The sequence below is a fragment of the Panicum virgatum genome, chromosome 1N (assembly GCF_016808335.1).
Source record: "Panicum virgatum strain AP13 chromosome 1N, P.virgatum_v5, whole genome shotgun sequence".
In the NCBI taxonomy this organism is placed as follows: domain Eukaryota; kingdom Viridiplantae; phylum Streptophyta; class Magnoliopsida; order Poales; family Poaceae; genus Panicum; species Panicum virgatum.
Genome location: NC_053145.1, coordinates 7,558,976 through 7,584,531, shown reverse-complemented (window position 1 = coordinate 7,584,531; position 25,556 = coordinate 7,558,976). Strand labels below are relative to the sequence as shown.

The window sequence follows — 25,556 nt, the reverse complement described above, 5'->3', positions numbered from 1 at the left end:
CATGTCTGATTTTAGACCTCCACCTCCGTGAGACCATGACCTAACAGCAGCCGCCACAATCCTCGACTCCTCGTGCTCCCGTTCCTCCCTCACGCCCGACCTCTTGTCGCCCTCTGGATCTGGTGGCCGCCGGCCGTCGGCGAGCTCCTTCCCGGCAAAAATCAGTCGCCGACGAGGCTCTCCCTTCAAAACAAGTAAGCTCTTCCCTCACTGGACAGCTACCCCTCGGCCTGCTACGATGCAGAGGGAGTAGAGCGGGGCTGGAGGGAGAAGGAAAGCACGGCGGCGACGGGCGACCAGCAAGCGGGGGCAACCCAGCCTGGGCGGGAGAAGGCAAGCACGGCGGCGACGGGCAACCCAGCCTGGGCGGGAGCTCGGTGGCGACAACGCCCTCGCTCATGCTCAGCTGGCGGCGGTGTTGCTTCCTTCTGGGAGGAGAAAGGCAAAGACGTGGCTCTAAGCTGAACCCTACTGGGCCAAATGGGCCAACCCATGTGGAAGGACTCCCAGACTGCCAGCCCAACAAGTCGTTTTTATCTTTGTTGGACAATTAATCATGTAGATGACCTGTTTGCTTAATGCTGATTATGTGATATTATATATATAATTATTAATACTAAATTAACCTAGCCGTATCCCCGTGTTTTTTGGGGAAGTGCGTATACGCGTATCCGATGCGTATCGTATCCGATACCCGTACCAGTATCCGTGTAACATAGCCAACTAAAGTTTGTAAAAGCAAATTACTTTGTGAAGATAATAAGCACTCGACATCTGCAGGTCTATCAACTTATTGTAGAAGATTACAACACTTAATAAGCCAACCGGCTCATTGCTTGTCTAATAAGCTTTAGAGGCTAAAGCTTATTTGGTCATTCAGGCATAACTGAAAAACCTCACAACAACCAAACAACCAAATCAAACAGGTTAAGTTGACACAATTGAAATGTTCCATAAAAATCAGCCAAATGCTGATTATCTAAGGCTGCTCAGAGGGAAGTTGTGCAGTGGATTCTCTTTAAGCAATTCAGTTTCCCTGTTGAAACAAATCGAACTGGTTAATACATTGACAAAGAAAACGAAGGATAAAAAACGGAGCATACAAAGCCAAGCCCCACTTACTTCTTAAGGCTTTTGCTTGTTGCTTGCCTGAGCTTCAGAACAGAAGGATTTGGGCTCTTTGGTACCATCCGAGTTGGTTCCCTAGAGCAATTGAAAGTTTTTTTTAAAATGATTTCCACAATGATAAAGTTTGAAAATCCTTAAAAATCTGAAGTATAAGCTAGGATGTCAATAACATACTTTGCACATTCTTCGTCCACAAAAACCTCAATTGAAGTGGCCCGGGTTGGCTGAACTGCTCCTCTCGCTCCTACCTTTTGTGGAACCTGCACAACAATGTGATATTTTCAAAAATTCGTTACTCAAATAGTTCCCAATACAAGTATCACATTGTAGAGAATTCTAGTAGCCTGGTGAAAATACCTTGTGACACGCCCATTTAGTGGGCATCATGTTATTTTCTTTGTTCCTATCTGCTTGTGTTCCCAGGGTGCGCCAGCTCGCATTTTCTTTTCTCCTTGTTCTGTCAATGACCTGATTTTGTAACAAGTTCTCATCTTTGTATACTGAAAGTGGTTTGTTAACGTCGATTCTGCAAGTGTGCAAAGGCATAATCAGTGACACAACCAGAAATAGACCCAGGTTTTGTTGTATGCTTGACTTTCTTGCATTGTATTGGTACTAACCTTTGCAGTGCCCTTGGCCTCCCAAGGTGGGAGTTATCTGCTTGCTGATTTCCTGTCACGCCAAATACAGTATTAGCTTGCAAACCAATTGAGAAGTTCATTCTAAATCACTATGCAGCTGAACAAGCTTACTGTTTTCATCACGTTTCAAGCTTGTCCCAAAGCTACGGATTGGCAGATCATTTGTCGTATCATCTTGCTATAGAAAGAAAGGGCTAATTCAATGAAGATACTGGATCCTAAATAAAAACTGCTGCCATTTATATAGCAAACCTCAGAGTGTTCACTCTTTTTGGTAGATCTTCGAAGAAATGTCCTGTATACAGCTTCCAACTTCTCCAGAGGCTTTGCTTTTCTGAGAGGGAAAAATGAATATAAACAATTCCATCTATTCATATGCTATTAAGTATTAAAACAAATTCACAACTTAAAGAGAGGTAAGCGGACACAATGATAAGGAAATCAATTCTGAGTATTTATCACGCATAAGAACTGGCATGACTAGTTGAAGGCATGCCATATCTAAAAGAATAGGAACAATAAGGCTACAATAAATTTAGTATTTTAGGTTTGAAACTAAAAGGAATCATCTGTGTCCGTCTACATTGGGGGTCGTGCATCAAATTAGCAGTTGATCATGGTATCTTCACGAGCGTCTGAATGTCTGATTCAAGAAGAAAATTGCATACTGATTCTGTACCCATGATCTGTACGGCAACCAAGCACAGAAGAAATATATAATTTCCCCAAATGTCCATCACGACAGGGCAGCATTTCTGGATTGGATATCTGGATTATAACAAAACAATCTACTGGGCAATTTCAAATCCAAGAGCCTTATGAACAACAAGTGACAGTCTCGTGGAAATCTCACCTAGCTATACCAAGGCCAAAGATCTCATTAGCTTTCCTCAGCTTGTTCTTTGATTCTAACAGCGACGCGTAGGACATGTAGTAAATGGCATGGCTCTGTCCAATCTGGTTCGCCTCCAGAAACCTGTATATGACCTCAGCATCAGCGCAATTCCCGGCCTGCAAAACAAAACAAGATCGGCTATCAAACAGACACATGAGATGCCTCCACTTTCCAGAAGAGAACCAGAGAAAAAAAATCAATCTTGGATCCCCACGCACGTATTCCAACCACACTTTGAGGAAGCGGAGGTCGTCCTTGTAGCGCTCGTCGTGCCAGAAGGTCCGCACACACTGCTCGTACAACACCACCAGCCCCGAGCACTCGCCGCCGGTAGGGAACGACTCCTGAACCCACTTGATGCAGCTGAGCGAGGGCGAATCAGAGAAGAATCAAATATATGAGCAATCTTTCGGCTTGGGCAGCTACCACGAACCAAGAAATCTGACAGAGGCGAGTTAAGGGGATGGAGAAACGCTTACTCCAGCCACGGTTGGAGCGGATCCTCTCCCTGGTACTCGTAGATTGCCTCAATCATCCTCCTGGATAAGGCAAATCAATCAAATGATTAACACACAAGGTAGATTGCAATATTGCAGCAACTTGCCCCCTCTCCAGATCAAGAAACACAGATCAAATCAAACCGTACTCTTTTCCATTGCTGGGAGAGAGGGAGGGACGGCGACATACCTGCGGGCTTCGAGGAGGGCGGCGCGCTGGGCGGGGTCGACCTGCGCCTTGAGCGCGCGGTTGAGCTTGGACACGTCGCGCCCGCGCTTGAGCGGCCGCACGTTCTCCTTGAAGGTCTCCCACTCGGCGCCCACAGCCACCGGCGCCGCGGCGGCGGCGCTGCTCATCCCCATCAGCGCCAGCGTCTCCTCGTCGAGCACCGCCACCATCTCTTCCGCCGCCACCGCCGCCGCCGCCATGTTTGGTGGGTGTGGGTGCCGCTCCGGCTGCAATTCGAACTCGAGGGGATTTGACCGTTGCGTTTAGGAGCGGACCAGCTGTGGGTCAGGTTTTTTTTTGAGTGGAGCTGTGGGTCAGGTTTTAAACGGTAAAGGGTTTGCGTAAAGTTCGGGCTTCAGTTTGGGCCGTGGGCTCTTAAAATAGTCCGATCCGTAGATTGTTTGGGCTGGTTTGTGCCCACGATAGCCCAGCTAAATTTTGGCCGAGGATTTGCTCGACATGAGAAGCGTGAATTGCCTGCAGAACTGACTGGAAAACATTCTTCAGATCTTTTCAACTGGAACATACAGACTTTTACAACCATAACAAACAATCATTAGATTAAACATCGAGATCTGCTTAATTTTTGGAACGATAGAACATGAGATTATTTCTCGATTCTGTGTGCTTGACTTGAGACGTTTCGCGTAACCACTTATATTGTTTGTCCATTGTGCCCGCTCTATTCTTCTGGGCGTCATTCATCTTCTGGCTTTACTCCTCCACAGGCAAACTTGAGTGTAGCTCGACCCATCCTTAGCGTCCTTTATCGTCGTCCAGCTTGATCGTTGAAATGGAATAGGATCCTGCATCTACCAAACTATCCCCAAAGACGGGATAGGCTCACGTCACCATCCGAATGCAGCTTTAAGTGAAATGCATGGATATAAAAGAGTTGCTAAGGATAAGGCTAGGGTTTTTCCTATGCAACTGAAGCAAATTCGTAGCATCAGCAATATCTCCCGACACGGGCCATTCCGGCATCCCGGTCAACTCACTCCTTCCAGACTAAGCATAACTCACCATGAACCACCCAAGTCGGTACGAGAACTCCCTCTCCTCGCACCTCAACTGCTATCAAAGTAGGCCAGTAGACTAGAGGGAGGTAGAAATATCCAGTGACACTAACTAATGGAAGGAACAGAAAAGTAGGGTCGTACATGACCGAGTACGCGGCTATACATATAGTTTTTACTCTGCAGAAGTTGTACACCTGGACGCATTCGAATCAAAGCCTGCCGGAATCAAACCAACTGACGACGAGACACCGGTCTACCAAGAATGAGAACTAGTAGCCATGGCACCATCCTGTTTTTCCGGGTCTGGGCGCGTCCTCCCGCGAGAGGTCGCCTCGGGACTGTGAAGCCTAACTTGCGACTTGGGGGACGCGAGGTCAACACCTCCTCCCCCCTGCACTGATACCGTATCCTCCTACAGGCTTGGTACCACACTTGCTAGCTTCGGACCGGATCCTTCCGCATAGAGGATAAGTGGTGTGCACGTTTACATAGTCCCACTAATCATAGTTATCCCAACTGGTTGCTTATACGCCGAGACAAGCATCTTCGTCACATGTGCGTATCTGCCACAGCAGTCTGCTGTGGGCACCCGTCACAGGTCTCGCCCCTCTACTCCTCTAGTCCACCACATCTTCCCAAAGGAAAATATGCACCTGCCACAGGTGCTCCGCAGGATGTGCCCATGCACTTCCTCGGTCCATAGGACGTGCCCAACACACGCCCTAGCCCCTGACCCGAAGATCAGGTTAAATCGCTCGCCCCCAGCTAAAATTCTAGTCACCAACTCCTCTGAGGTTGATCTCCACTCACGCCAAGACTATCATCACATATTTCCACATGACCACATGCAAAGCATCTCAACCATTCAACATGGTATAAGTAGGAATTCAAGAAATTCAGGTATAAAAAATAGGCTATGCATGTTTATCTCATCATAAACAATAAAGCGATAGCAATACTAACAAGCAATGCCTACTGGGATTTCAGATCATAGATGGGCGTGAACCTAGCATGTTTTCATAGTCCTTCTGGGCCTCCGGGGTCTTCTGGTCGTTCGGGACGTCGATCAGCTCCTCAGCATCAGGGTCCTATTTGTAATTACGTATAAATGCAGGGGACAAAGTGCAAAAGTGCACAAAGGTATCCAAATAAGACCCAAATCACAACAAACCCTATGCTAACTGGTAGATCATGATTTTAGAAGAATTATGAAACTGGTTTCATATTTTTCGGAGGTCCGGTTAGTTTGTTATGAATTTTCTAAGCTTAATCTATTTTCTGAATATCACGCAGGTTGACACGTTGCAGCCTCTGGGCATGCCACATGTCATGCTAACATCAGCAGGGGTCCAGTCTGTGCTGATGTCAGCATGGTCAATGCAGACGTCAGCGTTGACTGGTCAATATTGACCAAGTCAACGATCAGCGGGGTCCACATGTCAGTGACGATGTGTCACTGACGGGTGGGTCCTAGATGTCAGCTCGACCGAAAGAAAAAAGGGAAAGGGCGGTTGGTTCAAGGGCCGAAAGTGGTGGTCGGCTAGGCTCGACCCACATCGGCTCTGGGTTTGGCTCGGGCTAAAATAGGAAAAAGGCTAGCTCGGCTTGGGCTGAAAGAGTGAAGGCTACGGCCCATCAGTGGCCCGCTCGACATCGGCCGCTCTTATAGGCGGGCCCCATCTGTCAGCAGGCGTGGGATCTGGTGTGGTGGCCCAGATCCGGTGCGGCTAAGCGGCATGTGGGTGTGCGTGTGGCGTGTCCTCCTCTGCGCCGACGGCGACGATGGCGGGCGTCTTTCGGCGAGGCACCGGCGGCGAAACTTGGCCAGGGCTCGGCGAGGTAGTCCGGCAAGTTGAACGCGAGACGGGGCAGTGATAGGATCTACCTTGGTGGCTCCACTTCCTTCCTCGGTGGCGGCGATTCTCCACCCATCTCTGTTCCTTGAGACAGCGACGGCGAGCTCGGCGGTGATGGTGGCTCCCGGCGATGTTTGCATCTTCTTCCCTTCTTCTTATCCTTCCGCGGCTCCGGGTCTGCCCTTGCTCGGCTCCTCTCCCCTGATGCCTTGGCACGGCGGCGACGACGGCAAGGAACGGCGGCGCGAGGTGCGGGCAGGGACGGCAGACGCCAAGGCGGACGGTGCAAGAGCCAAGGCGAGGCATGGGCGTGCAAGGACGAGCTACGGCGGGGCTTATGCTTGCATGCGAGCCAGAAAGGCGTGGCGGGACACAACGTTCACGGTGGCGGCGGTGGGGCACGACCGCGTCGTAGCGCGAGCGTTTCCGCGAAGCGGTGGTGCGGTCCGGGTTCGGCGAGGGGCAGGGCCAACACACAGGGGTGAACGGGGAAAAACGGGGGCAGCGTGGTCATACCTCTAGCTCCGGGATGGATGGCACAACGCGGTGGCGGGTCGGAGCATGGAAGGCATGTTGCGGTGCCGTGCCGAGCTGCGATGCTAGCGTAACCGAACAGGCGCCGGTGTGACGGGGTCCCGGTGGCGGCGGCGGCACGGTGTAGCTTCCCCGGCGGTGGTGTGCTCCTCTGCTTCTGGGCTTGTTCGGCCGCAACACGTACTCCTCTTCCTCTCACTCGACTTCGGGTCCTTGCTCGGCGACAGTCACTCCCGGCGGTGATTGTCCTCTTCCTTTGCTTCTCCCTGGTGCGGTGGCGGTGCTTCAATTGGGGAAGGAGAGAGATGGCCTGGAGGCGGCTAGGGTTCGGGGCTGTGCCCAGGGTTCTTATAGGGCGGCCAATTAGGGCTCGCGTGGCCAAGGGCCGACGAATTTCGGTGTCCGAGCCGGGATGCGTGGCGGAGCGGCAAGGGTTGTGGCCGACAGGGGCAGGCGGGGCTTAGCATGAAACGCGGCGGGCTCTGCGGCACTGCAGGGTGGCAGGCGGGGCTGTGCGTGGTCTTGACGTGGAGCATAGGCAGGCTGCGCGCGCGAGTGCGCGGGCATGTGGCTACGGGGAAAAAAAGCAGAGGAGGTACGGCGAGAGGCGTGAAGAAGAAAGGGAAATAGGGATGTGGCCGACTGACGTGCAGGGCCAGGCGGTCAGCGGTACAGGGCGGAGTGGCGCGGGCGCCTTTGGGCCGACGCGCAGAGATAGGCCGGCGGTGGGCTGGGTTGCCTTGGCCGCTGGTGACGGGCTGGATCGGGCCATACGCAGAGGGTTTCGGCCTGGTGCGCGTGGCTAGGTGGGCTGTCAGACAAGAAAGGCCGTGTGGGAGCTGGGCAGGCCGGGGTTGCAGGCCGATTAGGTTAGGGGGCTAGTGGGTTTTTGGTCCAATTAGTAATTAGAGTTTGTTAGGATTTGGTTTAATTTGAATGGCTATATTCAAATTAAAACCCACACAATATCACAAAAAATCATTCAAATCAAATTTAAACAAGGAAGATTGAAAAGATTCAATAACTCCAAATATTCACACTAAAATTTACAGTTCTTAGGTTTATTTGATTTTAGTTTACTTGGAAAAAGAGAGAGAAGATAAGATCATCCTTAAATTATTCTAGCTATTATCGCATGCACATGAATTTTTTTTGAAAACTCGTATTTTTGGAGTATAATATTCTGTACGAAAATATGGGATGTTACAGTTTCAGTTCGGTTCGGTTTGGCTCGGTTCTAGTTCTCGATTCTCGGTTATATTTGCCCGGCTGCGCCGTGATGGCAGTGGCCGGGGACGATGGGGGCGTGGCCCGCCAGTGGCGGGTGGCATGGGTAACCCCATGTTCCTAATTTAATCATCGTTTTATTTTATACATGTCTGGTTCATGGCTTATGTGTGTTGGGCTTATTTCTATCGAGATCGCCCTCTTGCTTTACGACGTGACCTGCATAATTCTTCCAAGGTAGCTTGCAGTTTGGTGCTGGTTAACCAGACCGGTGTCCTCTGTCAGTAACCTGCCTAGACCTTGGAGAGCTTTCGAGCTTCTGAGACTTGGTTGGATGGAATGAGTTCTCATCATTTGTTTCTGATTCTGACTGGGAGTTGTCGCTTCTTGGATCAACAACAAATGGTACGATAAAATCAAGCAGATCCACTATTCCTTTAGCTGAGCAACAAAAATAGAAATTAAAACCAAAGGTTGCAGAATTGGCAAGCATATGTATGTCATGTGTGGCAGCATATATATAGCTAGTGTGTGGCATTAGTAGCGGCGTGTGCACACAACACTACATGCACATGCACACACGCACATGCACACGCACGCGCACATATACTCGCAACAAAAGTAAATATCAAGAAACAAAACCACATATATAATACTAGAAGAATCCAGATACCAAACTTAACAAACCTAAACATATTCAAGCAAATAATTTAAACATGTCGACATTTTTCCAATTTCATCATCATTTTATTTCATGCACGTCTCGTCCATGGCTCCTGTTTGTAGGGCTTACTTCTATGGAGACCTCCCCTTGTTGGACGATAAGTGGCCTGCATAATTTTTCCGGAGTAGCTTGCAGTTTGGTGCCGGTGACCCAGACTGGTGTCCTCTAGCAGTAACATGCCTAGACCCTGGTGAAGTTCCGAGCTTCTGAGACTTGGTTCGATGGAATGAGTCGTCATCGTCTGATTCTGATTCTAACCCTTATCCGGAGCTGTTGTTTCTTGGATCGACAACAAATGTATGCTAAAATCAAGCAGGTCCACTATTACTTTAGCCTAGCAATAAAGAAATAAATTTAAACCAAAACCTACAGCAACAGCAAGCAAGTATGTCATGTGTAGCATCATATATATACCTAGTGTGTGGCAATAGTAGCACTGTGTGCACATGGACATGCAGACGCACATATACTCGCACCAAAAGTAAATATCAAGAAACAGAACCGCATATATAATACCAGATGAATCATGATGCCAAACTTAACAAAGCCAAACATATTCAAGCAAACAATTTAAACATGCCGACATCTTCCAAATTTCATCATAATTAAACTTAGAAAAGCCAAATATAATCAAGCAAATATTATAAACATGTCTACATGTTCCGAATTTTATCATCATTTTATTTCATGAATGTCTGGTCCATGGCTCATGTGTGCAGGGCTTACTACTATCGAGACCTCCCCTTTGCTGGACGACAAGTGACATGCATAATTCTTCCGGGGTACCTTGCAGTTTGGTCCTGGTGACCCAGACTGGTGTCCTCTAGCAGTAAGCAGTCTAGACCCTGGTGATGTAGCTTTCGAGACTTGGTTGGATGGAATGAGTCATCATTGTCTGATTCTGATTTTGACTCTTCTTCGAATCTATCGCTTCTTGGATCGAAAAAAATGGAATGATAAAATCAAGCAGGTCCACTATTCCTTTAGCTGAGCAAAAAAAAAAAGAAATTAAAACCAAAGGCTGCAGAATTGGCAAGCATATGTATGTCATGTGTAGCATCATATATATAGCTTGTGTGTGACATTAGTAGCAGTGTGTGCGCACAACACAACACGCGCGCGCGCACACACCCACGCATGCACGTGCACATATACTCGCACCAAAAGTAAATATGAAGAAACAAAACCACATATATAATACTAGAAGAATCAAGATGCCAAACTTAACAAAGCTAAACATATCCAAGCAAACAATTTAAACATATCGACATCTTCCCAATTTCATTACAATTAAACTTAACAAAGCCAAAAACAAACAATATAAACATGTCTACATGTTCCCAATTTCATCATCATTTTATTTCATGCATGTCTCGTCCATGGCTCCTGGGTCTAGGGCTTACTTCTATCGAGACCTCCCACTTGCTGGACGCCAAGTGACCTGCATAATTCTTTCGGGGTTGCTTGCAGTTTGGTGCTGGTCACCCAAACTGGTGTCCTCTAGTAGTAACCTGCCTAGACCCTGGTGAGGTATCGAGCTTTTGAGACTTGGTTGGACGGAATGAGTCGTCATCATCTGATTCTAACTTTGACTATTCTCCGGAGCTGTTGCTTCTTGGATTGACTACAAATGGTATGCTAAAATCGAGCAGGCCCACTATTCCTTTAGCCTAGCAATAAAGAAAGAAATTAAAACCAAAGGTTGCAGCAACAACAAGCATATGTATGTCATGTGTAGCATTATATATATAGCTTATGTGTGATATTAGTAGCAGTGTGTGCACACAACACGCACACACATACACACATGCGCACATATACTCGCACCAAAAGTAAATATCAAGAAACAAAATCTATATATAATACTAGAAGGATCAAGATGCCAAACTTAACAAAGCCAAACATATTCAAGAAAACAATTTAAACATGTCGACAGTTCCTAATCTCATCATAATTAAACTTAATAAAGCCAAACGTAATCAAGCAAACAATATAAACATGTCAACATGTTCCCAGTTTCATCATCATTTTATTTCGTGCATGTCTGGTCCATGGCTCGTGTGTGCAGGGCTTACTTGTATCGAGACCTCCTCCTTACTGGATGACAAGTGACCTTCATAATTCTTCCGGGGTAGCTTTCTGTTTGGTGCTGGTCACCCTGACTGGTGTCCTCTAGCAGTAACCTGCCTAGACCCTGGTGAGAGGTTCCGAGCTTCCGAGCCTTGGTTGGATGGAATGAGTCAGCATCATTTGATTTTGATTCTGACTCTTCTCCGGAGCTGTCACTTCTTGGATCGACAACAAATGGTATGCTAAAATCAAGAAGGTCCACTATTCCTTTTGCCTAGAAAAAAAAGGAAATTAAAACCAAAGGCTGCAGAATTGGCAAGCACATGTATGTCCTGTGTAGCATCATATATATAGATTGTGTGTGACATTAGTAGCAGTGTGTGCACACAACACGACACACACACATGCATGCACAGGCACACACACATACTCGCACGAAATGTAAATATAAAGAAACAAAACCACATATGCAATACTTGAAGAATCAAGATGCTAAACTTAACAAAGCCAAACATATTCAAGCAAACAATTTAAACATGTCAACATCTTCCCAATTTCATTATAATTAAACTTAACAAAGCCAAAAGCAAACAATATAAACATGTCTACATGTTCCCAATTTCATCACCATTTTATTGCATGCGTGTCTCGTCCATGGCTCCTGTGTGTAGGGCTTACTTCTATAGAGACCTCCCCCCTTGTTGGACGACAAGTGACATGCATAATTCTTTTGGGGTAGCTTGCAGTTTGGTGCTGGCCACCCAAATCGATTCGTCTATGAGTGCCTAGTTGAGACAGGTTGCCGATGGCTTTAGCTATAGGATCAAGTCATCTAACATTTATGATGTGAATATATATCGCTTCCACACAACGAGATACAAGCAGAGTCGGCCCAATCGAAGAACCACTAGTACCAGAGTTTTTACGCCTGGCCAAGATGGGGTCGAGTATTACAAAAGAGTTGACAAAATGTATGAACTCAAGTTTCATGGTTCCATACCACTCACTCCATTCATATTCAAATGCCATTGGTTTGATCCTACATTAACGAGGTATACCCCTAATGTTGGCTTAGTTAAAATTCGATAGGATTCAATGTTACCAGGTGATGATGTCTACATTGTGGCTCAACAAGCCACACAAGTTTATTATCTCTCATACCCGTGCCAAACCGACGAACGTCTTCAGGGTTGGGATGTTGTGTACAACGTATCGCCACACGGCAAACTGCATATCTCAAACAATGAAGACTACAACAATGATAGAGAGTTCTTTCAAGAAGAGGGGGTAGAAGAGAGTTTCGAGATAGACTTATCTGACATGATTGGAATGGAAGTCGACACAAAATGGTTGTTGACGAGGAAGCTGGAGATGAGGTCGAAAATATTCATGACTTAGAATTACTAGAGCGACTGCAATTAGGCAGGGACAGTGAAGACAACATTCCTCCTTCGGATACTGCTGGTCATGTTGACATAGCTGATAGCGATGATGAGGATTATGATCTAGCTAATCCCGATCATGATGACTATTTATAATACATGTATGATACACAATATTTAATACTATGTTAATTTCTAGTTATGTTTTGTTCATTTGCATCTATTTCTAAGTATGTTTTGTTTATGTTTGCTGATTCGTTCACTCTTTTTGATTGCAGGTACTTAAACAAAGATGCCAGGCAGTGGCAAGATGAGTTTCCTGAGCTCCTTCTACAGGGGGCGTGGTGCACGGCAATCGGCACCTGAGGGGACAGTGCAGTAGAGGAGTCCGAGAGTTGTAGTGGACGGAGAGGTGGTGGAGGAGTGGGAGGGATAGGGAGAGGGAGAGGAAGAGGTGGAGGAGGAGGTAGTGGGAGAGGTGGTGGAGGAGGGAAGGGGGGAGGAGGGAGAGCATACCTTCTGTTATAGAGGAGGAGGAGGAGGAGGAGGAGGAGGAGGAGGAGGAGGAGGAGGACTAGCATCAGGAGGAGGAGGGGCGGCAGGAGGTATGTAGGAGGTGTCGTTGCATGGATCGTTACAACTCCCGCCGCGGCCGATACCTCTTGTGAGACGGCCGATGATTCGATTAGCAGGGTCTCGGTAAGTAACTTTAGATGTTATCACTTTTTTTATATCATATATATGTTGAAAATTACAATACAAACTAATACTTTAGATTAAACACTTTTGTAGGCATTGGGTGATGGGCAGGGAGGTGACCACAAATGGAAGCCCAATGATATCCTGGGTCTACTGTGTAAGGAGCACTTCCCTGGGCTTGTGATGCATGCCGGGGTCCTGGAGCCGGCGTACACATGGAATCACTACATCGTCGTCCCAGATATAGAAGATCGAAAAGGTAGGAATTCTAGCACCAAGGCGAGGCGGGTGATCAGGGAATTGTGGGTAAGTCATCCTCGCACTAAAGTGGTCAATATATCACATTCATTTGAAATTCTTGGAATAATGACTGCAATTATCGGGTCTATATGCAGGATTTCTACATGTGTGAGGAAGGACATGAGGCCAGGGCGGCTCAGGTGGCTCACACAACCTGTTACAAACTGGTGAAAGACATGCACTACGAGGCACATGTTCAGGCCATCATTTCATACTACGCCTCATACGAGGAAAGGAGGGTCAAGAAAGTAGAAGCAATGAATGTCTTTCTCATGCGGGATCAGTACTTGAAGGTAAATAAATAACATCTCTACTCATTTTCTCTTGATTTTTTTGATAGAAATACTTTAAGGCAAATCTCTAAAGCTTAATTAGGTGCGGCACCCCAGTTTAAACCCTGGGTGCTGGCAAGGGCGCGTGCTGTCGGTGTTTACTGCCAAGCCTGCTCAGGGATACCCTTAGCAGTAGGGTTTGTAGGTAGGGATCGACTGCTCTAGAACTCGATGGTACAAGGAACACAAATATTTAGACAGGTCTGGGCCGCGAGTTTGCGTAATACCCTACGTCCTGTGTGGTTTGTATTGCCTTACGTGTTGATGATTATTATTTGGAGGGGGTCCCTGCCCGCCTTTATATATCCGGGGGACAGGGTTACATGGAAATTCCTAGCCGAATACAGTTGGAATCCTACTACAACACAATCGGGTAGTTTCCTTTGTACTGCACCTAGTCCTACGCCTATTCGAGTAGTTACAAAAGAGGTAAGGTACATCCATGAGCTATCCCTTACTCTAGAACATTCTATGTCTATAAGCAGTCCCGCTGTCCTGGGTCTGACAAGCCCCTGAGCTCTTCGTAGCCGAGTCCTGCAGGCGTCGAGTACTTGGCTGGGCGTCTTCGAGTACTTCAAGTAGTCAGAAGGTCCTTCCGGTTGCTTCTGGTCCTTCCTTCAGATACGTCGAGTAGTCCTTCAAGTACTTCCATTTGCTTCGAGGCTGTGAGGTGCTCAAGTTTCGAAATCTTGAACATATATGGTGCGCGAAGTACTCGCGCTCCATATGGAGTAGCCCCCGAGCCTTAGGTTAAATCGTAGAATCAAGCTGAGGGTCACTTCAATCTTTTTACTTCTTTTATTTTCTAAAAAAATTGAAAAATAAATCTCTGATGCCTATATTCCGCAGCCCCCGAGCCTTAAATCAAAATCTTTTTTGCTGCGAGTAGCCCCCGAGCGTAGATTTGGAATTAAGGATTTAAGACGTGGCATCAGATTTTATCCTTCTAATTATTTGTAGGATTCATCAGATCCGGAATCTGAAAAGACCTCTTTTTCGGGTAAAATACGAGAAAAATGATACAATTGGATCCACCACACTGATTTCACCCGAAATAACTTCAGGAATAAATCCCGAGATGTACGGCTCTGTATTCAGTGCTCACGTGGGACGTTATTGTTTGGGGAATCTGCATTATTGCATCTTTGACTGCGTCCATGAATTCAGCCATGAATGCGTCCGTGAAACGTGCACTATTGATTCACGGGTTCTCCTAAGTAAACCCCTTATGGCTATAAAAAGCAGGGGAGAGGTCCTTAGCAGAAGCACCGAAGTGTAGCAGCCATGGCTTTTCCTTGGTGTTCTTGCTCTCGCCCTCCTGAGATTTGTGTAGTTCTTCCCAGCAAAAGATGCTAGAAGAGAACTTGCGAGTGACAAGAGAAGTCTCTGCTGCCTCCTCCTGCATCCCCAATGTTCTCATCGGATCCATGCTGGACATCATGTCCTTGTATCTTCCAATGAGGTAGGTTTGGGGTCGCTGGGTTGAGTCTTGTTGTGTCACATCCTTGGGGTTGCCTATTTCTAGGTGCCCAAGAACTGACATCTCTGGCGGGGAAGCTTAATCTTGCCACAACGTATTCTGGGAGAAGGAGAAGTTTCTCCAGAAGATGCTACAAGAGGACTTGCGAGGTGATTACTGTAATCTGCCTCCATACTCTTAAAACTTTTCTTCCAGAGTACGAGTATCATTATTCCCTTAGTGGGAATAACAAGTTTGTACTTTGTCATGGCCTCGGACCGATCTAGCTGCAGCAGACACGACTAGAAGCTCCAAGAGATCCAGACGATGGGCATGCAGGTCCGAGTCATTGTAAAGTTTAGTTAGGAAAAAGTACTCAAGTTGTAATGTCGAGTAGTTGTACTCTGTCGAGTACTTATCCTTGTTTTGGAATGTAATCCCAGTTAAAGAGTGTCGAGTAGTCGACTAGGGATGTGAGTGTTTTCTTTTCCAGAATGTAATCTCAGAAAAAGGAATGTCTCTTTTAAATCCCGTTTTTTTCGCGATTTGTAACTGACTTTTGGCCCGCTGGGTGTTTTTACCATGTTTGCCACCGTCATTATAAAATGAAACGGTGACTTAGGTTTTACCCCACCGGCCGCCACTTGTTTTTACTGCTTTAGATATGTCTTTCTGCTCTCGAGCTCGCAGATCCAAAGTTCTTGCTTCATTTTGCTCCCCGCTTTCGCCCTAGGGTTTTCGCCAGTGTATGCGCGTGAAGCGATTCGTAGATTTCCGGATGGCCCCCAAGAAAGCGACCAAGGGGAAGGGTGTGGCTGCATAGCCAACCCATGATGAGGGTTGGAACACAAGTAAGTGTTCTCAATCTGACTTAGATTCTCTGGAGTCGCAGGGTCTTTTGGTTCCCAGATCTGTTATCCAATGGCGTCCTGCCATGGGGAAAGATCATCCGTATGAAAATACGGGGGAAATCATTGCTTTTACCTCATACTTGGAATGAGGATTGGGGTTTCTTTGCTCTTCTTTCTTTTCTGGACTCCAGCGCTATTACAGGATCCAATTGTATCATCTGACCCCAAATTCCTTTGTTCATATTTCCATCTTCGTGCATTTATGCGAAGCTTTTCTGGGCATCGAGCCCCATTTCGAACTCTTTCGCTTCCTTTTTCATTTGAAACCGTAGCCCGACAGATTCGTCTTAGATGTAGTGGGAGGCGCGGGTCTCCAACTTAAGCAAAGAAAGGATAGAGTATATATCCCTTAGACCGTCCACAACGGCGGCCGGTATCACGCCCGGCACCGTCCTTTAGGGGGGTCATCTCCTCCTCCAACCGCTCCAATGGAGCACTGTAAAAGCCCCCCCCCCCCCAAAATGGAGGGCGATGGCAGGACCCTCCACAGTTGGGGGCATACTGACGCACTCCAACCGCCCGTGGGGCCCAGGCAGAGGGGGAGCAGGATCCGGCGGACCATGGAGGGCGCGAGCTGCCTACGGCGGCGGGTCGGGGAGACGGCGCAGGGTGGTCTGCATGTAATTAATAAAATAGGCAATTGTAAATTTGATTCTTATCTTAATTAATTATTTTTCAAAAAATATATTATACACTCTAGACTATCATTGGTATTCCTATCCAGATTTTGATTAATAACAAGTTATTTTAATTTTGAGGGGGGAGAGGTAATTAGAGGGGAATAGGTAGTTGGAGTTAGTTGGAGAGGGAAATATAAAATATTGGATGGTGGGGTATAGGGGGTGTGGTATGGAGTGTATTGTTGGAGAGGATTTTGATATGGAGTGCGGAATCTGTTTAGAGGGAGGAGAATATTCCTTTTAGGGGGTGGATTTTAGAGGGTACCATTGGAGACAGTCTTATGACCTTAGTAATAAAGTAATCGAATGGAAACCCAAGTGGTTCTATATCGAGAACCAGTCGAGAAGTTTTCCATCCATTACTCCCGGTCCTCCAATCCAATGGCCCGAGTGGAATAAAAAACCAGTCGACGAGAGTCAGATCTCTGAACTACTCGAGCGGATTACCATCTTGAGACAAAGCTTGTTAACTGGAGAGGCGGTCATATTTGACTGGATGAAGAGAAGGATCCAGCCATTGCAGGCTCGTGAATCGTTTGGATTCCAGTATCAGGAAACAACTGATCTGTCAAGATACTCGAAGGAAGAGATCTCGGATGATGTAGCTTTTAGTCGAGTACAACGACTTCTGAAGAATGTAAAGAAAATCCCGGTTGTTCCTGGTACATTTTCTGCTGCGAATCTGCCGAAACAGGTACTTGATAAGAGTAGTCAATACGTAGAAATCGAGTACTTTACCATAGTGTAAATCTGATAGGATTTGCTTTCTGTAGGAGGACGTGGATCGCTTTAAGAGTAGTCCTTCGCTACCAGGCATTTATTCGCCCTTTTGTTCTTCCAATTTTCTCGATCTGTTAATCAAATCTTAGTATGCTCATATGAGGTTTCATATAAACAGGACTGATGTTCAGACTTGGTTGTGCAGATGAGGCAGCGTCTGGGGAAAGGAGTGATGGGGAGCACAGCCCCACTCCAAGTGCTGATGACCAGACCGAGCGCCCAAGGAGTACTCGGTCAGTGGCGAGGAAGCGTAGCAGCTCCTCCCATACTACTAGCGATAGGTAAGTAGCTAGTTATTTTGCAATTGAGTACTTTCTAGTTGTCGATTTGCAAGTTTTGACTTGTGTTTTTGTTTTTCCCAGTCTGGCGGCTATGATGCCATGGACCTCATCATCTGGGGATGATACTGTGGTGGGACAAACTGTCCCCTCCACCACAGTGGACCCATCAAGTGGGATCGGAGCTACTCCTTCCGCGAGTAGTTCCGATGTGGATAAGACCGTCGATGCGGGTAAGCTGGCTGTGACCGCAAAGCCTGCTCGCAAATTTGGCATCAAGGGGTTTGCCCTAATAAGAGCTCCTGCGTAAGTTCTTTAGAACTTGTATGTGTAGGATCTGTTTTAAATCTAGTAGTTTGTAACTACTTTGTCTTTGCAGAGATGCGGTCCTGGGAGAGGACGTGGGGGCTGAGAGCCACTCGGCTTCTCAGCCGGGGCTGGAGAAGCCCCGAGTACTCCTGAGATGAGTGCTCATGATGCAGAGGTGATGGCCAATGATATGCTTCTGGATTCTCCATTGCTCGATCCTGAGAGGGCCAATGAGGAGATCCCGGAGGATGGTGGAAGCAGCAAGCTTCCAGGAGAAGGAGAAGGCGAGAAGCTTCCTAAGGGAGGTGATGATAAACAGCCTGCGGAGACCCCTGCAGGCAAGCTTGCAGTGCCTTGTAGAAAGGTATCTTTTTGTTTGCTCTTAGTGTAATTAAGTAGCATGTTTTTCCTTTAGATTCCCAAAACACGGGGAATACTGTAGGAAGGATTGAAGAAGTGCCCAAGAGGGCTGTTACTGAGGTGGTGGCAAGTACTTCCCAAGTCATATCGGGAAGTGACTTGCCAAGAGAGAAGGTGGAGCTAGCTGTCAAGCTGCTGGAGGTAAGTAGTCGAATGCTTCGAGTACTTTTAGAGCAGATCGAGTAGTATACTGATCTTTTTGTTTTGCAGGAGGCACTGGGACGAAAGGGTGTCCAGTCGCCAGATGAGACAGAGCTGAATGCTCTCAAGGAGAGGGTTAAGATGCTCTCATCTGAGAAGACTGCTCTTGAGGGGAAGCTGAAAAAGCTTTCCCAATCTAAGAAAGGTTAGTCTTTAGCATTTGATATGCACTCGACTAGTAGATCTGCTTAGTGTTTATAAGATTTTCTTTCTATCGAGTACACAGCTTGTGCCAAATCTTTAGAGATTCAAGAAAGCTTGGTACTGGATTTAAAGATTCTTATGTACCGAAACATAGATGAAATAGAGAAGCTTAAGAAGATCAAGGAGGACTCTGACCGTGAGGCAGCATCAATGCTGCAACAACTCAAGACTTTGTCAGAGACTCAAGACTCGATGCAGCGAGAACTCGTGGAGCTGAGAGATGTCAGAGATGCTGCCCTGGAGGTGACCGAGGCCATGGAAATCCCACAAAAGGATGGAGATGAGCCGCTCACACTGGCTGGGAGGCTTCGCAGGGTATTTGGAGCCTTCGAGAGGTTTGTCTCCCACATTACTTGCCTGTACATAGGTCATGTGCTTGGGTTGGTAAAATCTTATTGGCCGACCACTCGTCTGGATGCTCTTGGGCGAGGAGCCAAGGCTGACTGTACATATGATCAATTCCGTAAGTATTTAGCGGAAACTTCCAGGGTGGTTGATCAGATTGTAGAGTCCTTGAGCAAGGCAGAGTCTCCTTGAACTTTTCTTATAATTGAGTTGGCGTGTGAGCCGGAAGTACTTTGAACAAATATTGGATATTTGTGTAATGTTAAGTACTTGGTGGTAGGATTGTGGAATCCTTTTGTTGTGTGGAGTAGTTGTACTCGAGGGTTCAGAGTGTAGGCAGTATCGGGCCCACTCAGTCATAATAGTGGATACGATGAATTGTATCCGTAGGTGCCTTAATAGGCAAGGCATTCTCGATTAGGGTTGATTTTTTATGATTCTGGACTGAATCTGTGGTGCTAACTGGTTAGGATTGAATCCCTCGGGATTAACCAAGTGGGAATAGCACTTAGAAGGTGAAATAAGCCGTAGCCTAGAGTAGATTTCCTTTTTTGGAGGAAATTTCTCAATTAGCACACAGCTAATGTGGACTTTGTTGTCCAAATCGGGGGGAGATCTCTTTTAGAGTATCTAGGAGGTATAAGAAGTTTCTTGATAGATAAGAGGACAGGCAGTTCTTGACAACTACTTAGAGTACTAAGGGAAAGTAGGAGTTCTTTTTGTATCTCAAGCAAGCGAGTAATACCCGTCAAGTACTCGAGGCAAAAAGATTCCATAACGGAGATTCCCATAGTAAACTAAGCAAGCGGGAGACTTGTGTCGACTTATTTTAGAGTATTAAGAACTCATCTGTACTCCTTGAAGGGTTTACGTGGTTGACCAGTTAGGATAGACCTTGTTTGGTTACCCAGATAGTTGCAACTGTTTGCGAAACTACACGATCGTATCGAGTAGTATGTCCCATTAATGGACTAGATTGATTTCTAGAATAGGACTGTTAGGATTGAACTCCATCGAGTTAACCAAGACGTGAATATTCTAGAAAAATCCTAAACTTACTCGAGCAGGGCGAGTAAGGTGTCTTATTTGAGGACTGGAGTAACTCTAAGGCAAGTCTATTAGGTACTAACCCCGTCGGGTTGTCCAAGATAAAGGTGCCGAAAGAGTAACCAAGACCTACTCGAGCTAGCGAGTAGGGTGTCCTTTAACCAAGGACTGGAGAAATCCGTAAGACAGAACTGTTAGGTACGAACCTTGTCGGGTTGCCCAAGACGTAAATGTCGAAGGGATATCCAAAACTTACTCGACCAGGGTGAGTAAGGTGTCCTTTTAATCAAGGACTGGAGTAATCCGTAGGACAGAACTGTTAGGTACGAACCCCGTCGGGTTGCCCAAGACATAAATGTCGAAGGGATATCCAAAACTTACTCGAGCAGGGCGAGTAAGGTGTCCTTTTAATCAAGGACTGGAGTAACTCTTAGGGCAAGTCTTGCCCAAGATGAAGGTGCCGAAAGAGTATCAAAGACCTACTCGAGCAAGGCAAGTAGGTTGTCCTTTCGGAGGACTAGAGTGTCTTTTAGGACAGAACTGTTAGGTACGAACCCCGTCGGGTTGCCCAAGATGTAAATGCCCGAAAAGCACTCAAGTGTGAACCATAAAGACTACTCGATAGCTGCTCTAATGCTGAGCAGGACTTTCGAGATGGGGTTTTGGTCGTGTGAGCGAGAGCCAAGTAGTCGATATAGGAGGAATCAACTTTATTTGGATTTGTCGAAGTTACAATAACTGTAAAGTGACAGACTCTGACTCTTAAGACCTATCCCTTGCTCGTTGGACGTGAGTAATGGTTTATATGACTGAATTTATTTGAAGATAAAACTAGTCGATACAAGAGTCAACTAGATTTGTGGAAGGGTCTCCTTCAGGAGAGGTGCCCCAAGGGCCTTGCGGAGTGAGTCACACTGGAAGATCGTGTGGGATCTCTTTGGGTGGATGAAGCACTTGCGTAGCAGTACTTTGTTGATCCTGTTTCCGCTCTGAGACGATTCACCTTGATGCTGGGTGCGTGGTTTACCCTGAGGACGGGCACTACTGGTTGCCGGCTTGTGCTTCTCGAAGGTTGCGGAAGCCTTTGGCGGGATGCGGTAGTTAGAAGAAGGGCTGTACGCCTCAACTTCCTGCCGTTCCTTTCTCCTTGAGATGACGATGTTGCGCGCATCACGCCCAACATTGATTACACTGCGGAGGTCGTAGTTGGAGTAGTCGTAGTTGTCGCCTTGTTGTTCTTGTAGGGTGTTAGCGAGGCGCTGACGCTTGAACACCCTCTTCTGGTTGAGCTGGCGACGACGTTCGTAGAGGTCTTCTACTGATTTTGCTCGTCCAGTTGGACAGTGATGGTCACCGCTGGAGGAGGAGGAGCAGGTAGATCCTCATTAGTGATAGCTTGGGCTTCTGTGGTTGTAGGAGGAGTAGTTTCCATGTTGTTGGAAAGGTACTCGTCGAAATCATCAGAATTGTAGTCGTCGAGGTTGAGACTCTCCGTGGGATCACCCTCAGGTTCTTCGGCGATACGAACCATGAGGATTTCACGGCAAAGGTCTTGAACTTCTTGGTTTTGTTTGTCTGAGGACAGATCTAGAGGAGTGCTCTGTTGGTAGGGCAGATCCGCTGGCTGTGAGCACGAGGCGTTGGGATCTTGTACCTTCCTGAGATGCACAATCCGTCCTTGCGGCGTTGCATATATAATCAGGTTAGGGATGGGGTCCTGATCGGACTTGAGATTCTTAACCGAGTTGGACTCGACTTGTTTACTGTACTGGTTTATGTTATCCAGCTGATCCTCCGGATCGGAAGAGTACTCAGATTCGGAGTCGGTTAGCCCACCGATTTTTGAGTATGTATGCTTTGGGTGAGTGAGAAGCGGTATGCTCATCTCTACACGGAGGGCGTTCTTGTTCATCCAGTGTAGCCATGATTGAGTAGGAGTCAGCCCCTCAGGCTCCTTGATCCAGGGTTTGTCATAGATTGAGTCGCTGGATTGTTCTAGAGCCTTGGTTTTTTCCTTTTTTAAGCTTGGCCAGTTCCCAAAGAGTGTCGGCGTGTTTGGGCGGGCTGGCCATAGCATCCATGAACAGCTCGATGTTGTCTGACCATTCATCGAGATCGTCGAACGATTCAAAGTTCTCGAGACCGTTCATGAAGCAATCAAAGTCCTGATCGAATTTGGACTCGACTGGTTTCGGAGTCCGAGTGTGAGTAGGTTTCGGTGAAGGGCTCTGAGGTATCCTGGAGATAGACGGTCCCATCCGAACAAGCCGGGGGTTTGTCTCACCAGCTCCCCCGCATATTCCTCCTCCCGATTTCTGCTCTTTGTTTTGCAGAGTGCTTTCAACCACCTTAATGCAGTCGGCAAGCTTCGAATTTATCCGATCGATCCTTGAGATCATATCGCCCGACCTCTTTTGCGGTGGGTTTAGTGCTTTTGGGTTTTGCTGTGGCGCAGATGGGCTGAGAGCGGTTTCTGCAAGTTTAATGCAGCCCTCTATCGATCGTGAAACTTGATCCACTCCGGCGAGTAGTTCTGAGTTTTTGATCTTTGGGCGTTTGATCGTCTTGAGATGAGCCAGGTATTTTCCAAGAGTTTTGGAAAGATGAGGCTTTTCGGAATCAGAATTTGTGTCGAACTCGACCAAACCAAGAGTTCGGTTTTGAGTTGTCACGTTTTTCGGGTTGTCCGAGTCGAGTTCGGGTGGAACTCTTTTCTCGTCGAGATCCGCGGACTCGCGGATGTCAGCGAGTTGGGAGCGGGTTTTCGATTTAGGCGAGTTAGGCATGACAAGTTGACTGGAGAAGCCTCCCATTCCGTCAGCCGTACATGCCCAAGATCCGAAAACGAGGGTTGTGCCTTCCGGCACGTTGTTGGCGTCGCTTGATCCGACCATCGAATTCGTTGGTGAACTTGCCGAATCCCCTACCTGGCGTGCCAGCTGTCGGTGTTTACCGCCAAGCCTGCTTAGGGATACCCTTAGCTGTAGTGTTTGTAGGTAGGGATCGACTGCTCTAGAACTCGATGGTACAAGGAATACAAAGATTTAGACAGGTTCGATCCGCGAGTTTGCGTAGTACCCTACATCCTGTGTGGTTTGTATTGCCTTAGGTGTTGATGATTATTGTTTGGAGGGGGTCCCTGCCCGCCCTTATATATCTGGGGGGACAGGGTTACATGAAAAGTCCTAGCTGAGTACAGTTGGAATCCTACTACAACACAATCAGGTAGTTTCCTTTGTACTGCAGCTAGTCCTACGCATATTCGAGTAGTTACAAAAGAGGTAAGATACATCCATGAGCTATCCCTTACTCTAGAACATTCTATGTCTATAAGCAGTCCCGCTGTCCCGGGTCTGACACGTGCTGGGCTATGATGGTGGATAAGTGGATCAGCGAGGAGTGGGCCCAGGAGCACATCTTATGCCGGGAGCGCCATTTGATGATGTTAGGTGCACCACATCAAGAAGGAAGCCGTAACCTTCCGAATACGAGGAGGTTTGGGTAAGTGAACTCACTTCTTCATTTTTTCTAACGCTAAATTCTGCATTCTTACTAATCATCTTGTTGTTTTCTTGGCAGTCAGCGTCACATGAAGGCCAGCCTTGCAACGAGTTCATGTCATACACCATGGCTCACAAGGGCAAGGCGACGTCCAACATATCCTACAACCCGGCGGATCCACTCGAGACCTATAGCAACCCCATCATCTACACCCGCATCACAGAGTACACGAAGATGGGAAGAGCGCTCCACAGGTACACATGGGATCCGGCCACCGCACCACTCTCTGGAGAAACCATCATGAGGGTGGGAGGAGGGAAGAAGCATGGCCGGTACTGGCTCGCCGACAGCATAGTTGACATGGCCAGTACACCCATTCTCTCACAGCTTCGGGCAAGGACCACCGACTCGTCCGCGCCCATATGCCCACAGCCTGAGACTTCAGTGGCCAGCATGCGCACAATCTAGGTTAGTTCTGTTCCATTCGCCAATCTTTGCTTTTTACGCACCTTTGCTTCGCATTGTAACATTAGGGTGAAATCTTGTAGGCCCAGATGAAGAGAGGAGGAAGTGAGAGGAGATCGAGGCGAGGTTGGAGCAAGAGAGAAAGCTGAGGGAGAAGCAGGAGCTGAGGTGCCACCAGGAGCGGGAGAGGATGATCGAAGCTGAGCGGCAAAGGTACGAGGCCTCGCAACAATAGATGCAGACCATGTTCGCCTACATTCAAGGTCTTGGCGCGTCTGTAAACTATCTACCGCCGCTGACGGTGCCATGGCCTCTGCCACCTCCACCTCCGCCACAAATGACCTTTGCACCAATGTCTTTTCTTCCTCCTGGCCCTGCAGTCACTCCCGTGAGTATGAATGTATTTGCTTGCATGCACATACAATAAATATTGACTCAAAAATGTAATCGTGTATCTTCTCCTTTTTGCAGAATCAATCGGGTGCGACATCGAATGATCCTCCAGATGAGCACTCGCCGGCGACGCACTGGCCAGCTTGGGGATCTGACTGGTGAAGATTAAGGTATTGCTTGATTTGTTGGACTTGTACGGGTTAGACGATTTACCCGGACTGCTTGCTATAACCAGGATCGATTACACTGGAACTCTCGCCAAAAGACGAACACAGATGATTACAAGCAATAAAAGTGTTCAAATTAATTTACAACAAGAGTTTAACATAAGTCTCCAAATTAATTTACAAGAAGGGTTTACAAACTAGGTTTATATTTCAACCACAGAGTTTCAACACAGCGGAAGTAAAGCCGAGTTTAAAACAGAAACCCGAAATACAATATGATAGCTGCCATCGACGACAAAAGACGAGCTTCACATCTTGCCCACTGATGTGAGGCCAATCTGCCCATACTTCACGATCCAACCCAGAGGAAGAGGCTGACCAATCCAAGACGCGCAAATCTCCTTGAAGTCCTCCGGAACACAGCCTGCTCAGAAGGGTTACAACCAAAACCCTGAGTACTCTAATACTCAGCAAGACTTATCCGACTACTGGTATATACTTAGCCGACTCCTAATATGCAAGGCTCTTTGGCTCTGTAGTTCTTTTGCTGAAAGACCGCTATTACTGGATCCTTATTTTCAGCCTTTTAGCTCAATTTAAGTTAACAACTATAACTAGGTGTGCATATCCATCTAGAGCATGCATGATTGAGCACATTATCTTTTCAGAGAGCCACACCCATAGTTCCCACTTCCGCCTTCCATTCTCATTTCAACCTTTACTACGATGCGACGAAGTAACCAAGGTTCTCATAATCGCGAGTCACGGCGAATCGATCCGATTTAACCTTGCAAGGTGGACCTAACTCACATGCCAAGTGCAACCCCATCGGGTCACACCAAGCAACTGTTCCCATGATTACC

The 25,556-nt window shown here is 47.2% G+C and overlaps 1 protein-coding gene across 1 annotated transcript; it reads right to left on the bottom strand.

The window, feature by feature from the left end:
• Window positions 1-743: 743 nt before the first annotated feature.
• Window positions 744-3,690, bottom strand: LOC120654945 (mitotic spindle checkpoint protein BUBR1-like). The gene is made up of 11 exons (XM_039932624.1): window positions 3,352-3,690; window positions 3,144-3,203; window positions 2,883-3,027; window positions 2,623-2,780; window positions 2,022-2,103; window positions 1,881-1,947; window positions 1,749-1,800; window positions 1,486-1,654; window positions 1,303-1,388; window positions 1,123-1,203; window positions 744-1,036 (listed from the first exon to the last, which is right to left on the bottom strand). Exons 1-11 carry the CDS (start codon window positions 3,588-3,590, stop codon window positions 976-978), a joined length of 1,200 nt encoding a protein of 399 aa, XP_039788558.1. The 5' UTR covers window positions 3,591-3,690; the 3' UTR covers window positions 744-975.
• Window positions 3,691-25,556: the final 21,866 nt, after the last annotated feature.